The 6,742-nt window shown below is 54.6% G+C and overlaps 1 protein-coding gene across 1 annotated transcript in view; it reads right to left on the reverse strand.

Annotated features, from left to right (window-relative positions):
• Positions 1 to 1,055: 1,055 nt before the first annotated feature.
• The window catches only part of A1BG (alpha-1-B glycoprotein), a 12,834-nt gene continuing 7,147 nt past the window's right edge, over positions 1,056 to 6,742 (reverse strand). Inside the window, 8 exon segments of the mRNA XM_040634383.1 lie at positions 1,056 to 1,140; positions 1,509 to 1,808; positions 2,317 to 2,610; positions 3,300 to 3,593; positions 3,908 to 4,180; positions 5,167 to 5,201; positions 5,203 to 5,363; positions 5,365 to 5,438. Coding sequence (XP_040490317.1) covers positions 1,133 to 1,140; positions 1,509 to 1,808; positions 2,317 to 2,610; positions 3,300 to 3,593; positions 3,908 to 4,180; positions 5,167 to 5,201; positions 5,203 to 5,363; positions 5,365 to 5,438 — 1,439 coding nt within the window. The 3' untranslated portion in view covers positions 1,056 to 1,132.

Below are 6,742 nucleotides of genomic sequence, written 5' to 3' on the forward strand. Positions count from 1 at the left end.
GAGCTGTTACTGATGTTTACCCCCAAGAAATCAATGATCTTTGTTTCTTGAAGAAAGTGAAAAAGAACAAATTAATTCAGAAGTATAAGAGAATAATAATGATACAAGTAGAGATCCACAAAGTAGAAAAGAGACCATAGAAAAAAATGAACAAATCCAAAAGTTATTTAGTTCTTTGAAAAGATTAATACAACTGGTAAACCCCTAGCTAGACTGACAGAGGGGGAGTAGTGAGGGGGTGGGTAGAAGGGACACAATATCAAGCATGAAAGAGGTGACATTCCTACAGACCCTGGAAGCATTAAACAAATACAGGAACATTGTGAACAACTCTATACCAGTAAATCAGACCACTTAGATGAAATAGGCAAATTCCTTAAACAAAATGTATTAACTATTAGTTGATAATGCTAATACACACTTACTGGTATGCCTGTACCTTGAGGGCCAAGCTCTAAGTGGACTGGGCAATGAAATGGTCCAGGGGGGTACTGGGTCAGGCAAAGGGCCTTAGATATGAGGGGAAGTGGGAAAGAATAAAGAGTCCCACTCCTACAACAGTTTCAATCTCCAATGTGAGAGACCTAGGCTTTGGGGACAGACTCCAGCCCCAGCAGCTGGTGGCCACTCAGTCCAGAAAACAAAACTACAAAATGCAGCGTCTCTGCAGTGCCTCCCAGTGTGGGGACCCATTTAGTCAAGGTGGGGTTAGCTATGTCTGGGGAGCTACCTACCCAGACCTGTCGGGGACCAGGCAGAGCTGCCTGGGGAGTAGGAGGCAGCTTGAAGAAAGCAAAAGGTAATCTTGAAAAATATGGCCCCAAGTAGCTAGTCCTTAGCCTCTATATTCTCAGGAGGATATAACCCAGAGCCCGTGTCCACCTTTAGGACACAAGATCCCAGCCCACTTCCTTAAGCCCTGGAAGTACAGCCCTCTGCACCAGGGCTGCCATTAGCCGAGGACACCTTTTAAAGTCTCTCTTCACATTTTTATTGATTTCCAGGAGGAATGAGGGGATAGTCCAGCACTTCCAGGGGGAGTCCAGCCTCTAGCTGCAGCATGAGGGGTCAGAGCCAGACTGGAGAAACTACTTGCCAAAGATACCATTAGCGGCCTGCGTCTGCAGCTGGGTCAACTTCCTAGACAAATTTGACAAAAGAGAAATGGTTGGGGAGGGAGGCATCGTGTGTCCTCCTCCCTCGTGAAATCAGGGCAGACCTCACTGAGACCCCTCAGGAAGGAAGTAGCTTGGTCAGCTGCCAGCCAAGACCCCTCCCATACCTAGGCCTCCCTCTAGGTGCTCTAGCTGACCAAACCACTCTCTGCTCCAGGGCCTTTGCATGTGTCCTTTCNCTACCTGCAACTTCCCTCATAACCCCAGCAGACTAGGCGCACTAGCCCATGTGCTGGGAGGAGGTGCAGGGAAGGGACCCTCCTGGTAGAGTAACAATCTGGGGAAAGGGCAAAAAGAGGAACCCAGCTCACAGAAACAGAGGAAAAAGTTCACCTGCCACCTGGAGCTCCACCGGGTCGCTGAGCTCAGACACGAAGGCTTTCGGCGACCACGAGCGGTAGCGGCAGCTGTAGTTGCCTGCGTGCTGGGGCCCCACATAGGTCAGTACAAGGTCTGCTGAGGGGTGGCTGGTCCAGAGCGTGGTTGAAGGCTCCTCTTCGTCTGCCCGCAGCAGCTCAAAGGTGACCTCGGGCACGACGTCGGGCACCTGGCCCTCACAGCGCAGGACGGCATCGCGTCCGGGAGCCACCGCCCCACTCCACAGGGGCTGGAGCCGTGGCCTGGGAGGGGGTCCTGGGCAGAGCAGCCCGGTCTGTCAAGTGAGGTCCTCCCCTCAGGTAGCAGCTGCCCCAGCCCCCTCCACCTTCCTGCCTCCCACTAAACCCAGGCCTGCTGGCTGCTCCATCCCTCGAGGGAGGATGCTACCCTTTGTCCTCACACAGCTTTCCTCCTTTTCCTGGGCCTGAGCGGACATGGCTCCTCCTCTTATCCTCCGCGTCACCCTCTTCCCCAAGACCTTGCAAGCTCCCTAGAGCCGGGCCTGCTCTGAGACTTCCTGGGGTCCCCAGCATTTGGCAGTCAGGGCCTCAGTACAGGTGAGGGAAAGGAAGAAATAGCCGAGGGAAACGGTGTTCCCGGCAGAGAGCGCAGGGGAGATAAGCCGAATGCCAGGTGTCCCCTAGACCATCGGCAGCCGAAATTCCATTGGTCTGAAGGGTCTGCTGTGCGGGCAGGACCAAGGCCCAGTACACTCCCTTCTGCACCATCATTGCTCACGGCTGGGGGCCCCCAGCCCGCTCACCATCTACGCGCAGCTCCAGGAGCGCGCTGGGCGCCGAGCCCTCGAAGGGTGGCGCCGTGTCCACGTAGACGCAGCTGTAGTTGGCGGAGTCCACCACCGAGACGTCCCGCAGCTCGAAGGTGGCCTCTGTCCCCGCGGGGCTCAGAACAGCGTGCACTCGGCGTTTGGCGTCCTCGCGCACCAGGGCGAAGCGCAGGCCGGCCCGGGGTGCCCGGCACCGCAGCTGCACCAGCGCGCCAGGCGCGGGGTGCAGAGTCGCGGGTTCGGCCGAGAGCTCCGGCGCCGGGAGCGTCTCTGCGGGGAGGACACGGGCTGATCCGGACACCGAAAGGAAGGCTTGGGCTTCACATGCGATCCACCCTCGCGCCTTCTGCCTGAAAGAGTCAGCGCGGCCCCCTCTGCTCCCCCCGCCCCAGGAGGCCCGCCGGTCCCCCTCCGCCTAAAACTACATCACCCTCCAGACCTCACCGATCCCTCACACACAGCCCTACACTATTCCTTATTAATTTGTTTGTCTATAAAAACAGACATGGAGAAGGGGTCGAGTTTTGTCAACAAGCCCAGGATTTGCGGTTGCAGGAGCACGCGTGCTCCCCCGCGGGCGGGGATCCTCTCCTGGGGTCTATGCTCCCGGTCCTTGGCAGGCCCTGCAGCCCCCAGCCTGGCTCCCTTCAACAAAGAGACCTCGGGGCGCCTACCCAGACCCAGGAGGCAAGAGGGGACCCCGGGCTAGGTGGCGGTGCCTGCATGGCCTGTGCCAGATTTGCCTGTTGACCCAGTTATTTTTATTGGAGCCTTGGGGTTGCTGAGCTCATTGTCCCATTCTCAGCTGGGAAAACTGAGGCTGGGCGGATGAGTTGGGATTGGGCCCCAACCAGAGCCCTCCAGTTCTGGGGGACCCTTCCCTGGGTCCCTCCCTGAGCAGAGCGCTCTGGCCCTCCCACCCCCATGCCCATGTCCCGGCCTGTGGCTGCCAGGCTTACCGTCGCTCAGCAGCAGCTCAACAGGTGCACTGTCAGAGGACCAGGTTTGCTCGCCATGCAGCCGATAGCGGCAGGTGTAGAGACCTCCGTTCCCTAGAGCCACAGCGTTCAGGTCAAAGAAGATGCGGTCTGGGCTGGTGGAGCTTCTGGGTACCAGCAGCTCCTTCTCGCCCTGCTGTAGCTGGAATTCCACGCCGCTCAGGGGCGCCACGCAGGTGAGGGTCGCGCCGGCGCCCGGGCGCAGGACAGCTGCAGACTCTCTCTGGAAACTCAGCGTGGGTGGCAACGGTGCTTCTGCAAGGCAGGAGGGCTGCTGGGGCTAGGGTCTCAGATACCGCCGTTGTTTGTTCCTGAGAAAGCTATGGTCAGACCTCTAGACTTCCGCCCTCTCTGTGGCAGCCCCAGGAACACCCTTCTTTGTGGCCCATTCCCATGGCGCCTCAGTGTCAGTATTCAGGTCAGGTGTGATCCACCCAGCCTTGTGACCGCTGTTTCCCAGACCCAGTCCTGGGCAAGGGTATTCAGGATTGGGGATCAAGGTAAACGCACCTCTGTCCTCCAGGAGACTCCTACCCCAGGAAGCCCTCTAGGATGGCCCACACACTCACCCAGCTCCTCGACTGTCACAGTAGCACTGGGCTCCGAGGGCACACCTGCTTCATGGGTCCGGTAGCTGCAGCTGTAATTGCCAGGCTGATGGACTGGGAAGGTGGCCTCTGCGTGTTCAGGGGCCTCAGCCACTTCCAAAAATTGATCATCACCTTCCCGCCTCAGCAGGAAGGTCACGCCATGAAACCCTCCATGGCACAGCAGCTTTGTCTTCAGACCCGGCGTGATCCAGGACACGGGCTCAGTTGAGAGCAAAGGTGGGGGTAGGGATACTGCAGGTGGAACAGGGTTGATGGGTGGTTCTGAATGCCTTGGGAGACATGCAAGGCCCAGCCAGACCTGGACTTCCACACTCATGAAAGTGGGAGGGAGGGCCACCTGGGTGGCTCACTGGGTTGAGCTTCTGACTCTTGATTTCAGCTCAGGTCATGATCTGGGCGGCGGGGCGGTGGGGGGGGTGCTCCACGCTCAGTGGGGAGTCTGCTTAAGGATTCTCTCTCTTGGGGCGTCTGGGTGGCACAGCGGTTAAGCGTCTGCCTTCGGCTCAGGGCGTGATCACGGCATTATGGGATCGAGCCCCACATCAGGCTCCTCTGCTATGAGCCTGCTTCTTCCTCTCCCACTCCCCCTGCTTGTGTTCCCTCTCTCGCTGGCTGTCTCTATCTCTGTCGAATAAATAAATAAAATCTTTAAAAAAAAAAAAAAAGGATTCTCTCTCTCCCTCTCCCTCTCCTCTGCTCCTCCCCATATGTTCGCTTCTCTTTCTAAAGTAAATAAATCAAAAGGAAGGGAGGGAGGGAGGGAGGGGGGGAGGAAGGAAGGAAGGAAGGAAGGAAGGAAGGAAGGAAGGAAGGAAGGAAGGAATAAAATAAATATGAGGGAGCCAGGAAGATGGAAGACATTGATAGAGGAAAGGGAGGCAGGGACAGGAGGAGACAGGGGCATTAAACAAGAAGAAGATACGTTAAAGGAAATGTGCTGAGCTTTTCCCAAGCACTTTCTGGGGATTCAGTCATTTATATATTTCTCACAACCTTTCGGGATCAGGTGCAAACATCGCCCCTCATTTTACAGATGAAGAAACAGGATCGGAGATGTCGATGACTTGCCAAAGGCCACCTAGCTGTTCAGAGACACCCCCAGCCACCCGCACCCCCAGGTCAGAAAAGCAGGACCAGGAGAGTAGGAGTGGAGGAAGGGAGGCCTCCCCAGCAGCCCTCTCCCCACTGTCTCGTGCTCTGTTAAAGCCCCTGCTCACCTGCTCCAGTCACCTCCATGAGGTTGCTCAACTGTCCATCCTCTGTTCATGCCAGAGCGGCAGCGGTAGAGCTCCTGTGTCGTCACTGCTCCTAGCAGGAACCGGTGCTCCATGGCGGGTACGTTAAGGTGCACAAGTTCCTGGGTACCCCATCCCCTGAACAGCTCAAAATCAGGGGTCTCCAGGCGGGCCTGGCATCGTCAGCCGTTGGCCTCAGGGCTCCAGCAGCGATTCAGCCTCTGCCCACAGGTTTGGCTCGGGTCTCTCGAATGCTGGGCGTGGTGGGTGGAGGGCAGTGCTGGGCCCTCAGGACAGGGGCCTCTGCAGGTGCCCACTTTCCCCCAAGACCCCACCCGGACTCACCTATGGCCGCCTCAGTCGCTGGGCCCAGTGAGGCTGTAGAGACCACACGCGTGAGGCCCCCATTCCTATCCCTCCTCCTCCCTCCCTGCTCCCAAGGGACCCCCGGCCCCAGCATCCCCACCCCAGAGCATCAGGAAGGCCCCAAGTGTGGACATGATGTTCAGCCTCGCTCCAGCCAGTGAATGTCTGGGGTGATAAAGCCTGCCAGGGCGAGGGCGGTAAGGGCAGCAAGGGGCATTGACTCTTCCTATTATTTGTCCTTCCCAGAAGGGGGCCTGCAGGGGTGGGGACAAAGGGCAAAACCTGGCCTTTGGGAGCCTCATCAATAACCATAATCAATAATTATGCATAATTAATAAACTAAGCAATAAATAATAAAAGCGATAATTTAAAAATACCAAAATAGCAAACTATAACAAATAACATTAGCAAGTGAAATGACTTAAAATACAAGAAATACATTAAATAAAAATTAAATTAAATTAATGTAATAAATACTAACTGATCAAGGAAATTTTCCACTTTTAATGTTTGTCCTGCCCAGGGCTCCCAGGAAGCTACACTTTAACATTTACTGGCACCAAATGACCGCACAAAACCTTAAAGCATGGGCTCTGTTTCTGCCCTGAGCACACATTGTAGCCTGTTAATTCATTAAAAAACAACAAAACAAAAGGAGCATTCCAAACGTAAAGATAAGAGAAACAAAAATCCTCCCTGGGCCCCATAAGATTAAATTCATACAGACTTGCTCATACTAAAACAGTAAGATAAAGTCTGAAACTTGCTGGAATGTCCTTCATTAGGATGATTTGTAACTCATTTTTTAAAAGATTGTATTTTTTTATTTATTTAAGAGAACACCTGGGAATCATCTAGAACTCAGCACACCGTACGAGCCTGGGCCTCTGTGTCGCTCCGGCTCCTGAGCACCTCACAGGTGTGTCTGGTGATGTCCTGCTCTCTGACCTCCTCAATTTGAGTTGACAATCTTGACTTGATTTGAAGTGTTAAAGGTTACCGATGTCCTCTAGGTGGGAACAACCTGGGAGCGGGAAGTTGATGGGTTGATTGTTTTAATTTGGCATATGCTAATGGATGTTATTAATATAGAAGGCTTGAGTAAATTTTCTGGTTAGAAATATGGGAGACTGAATAACTCAGTCTAAAGAGAAAGGACACTTGCCCCTTCGAAAGCTAAATGGTGCTTTCA

The sequence above is a fragment of the Ursus maritimus genome, unplaced genomic scaffold, assembly GCF_017311325.1.
Source record: "Ursus maritimus isolate PB19 unplaced genomic scaffold, ASM1731132v1 scaffold_19, whole genome shotgun sequence".
Lineage (NCBI taxonomy): Eukaryota > Metazoa > Chordata > Mammalia > Carnivora > Ursidae > Ursus > Ursus maritimus.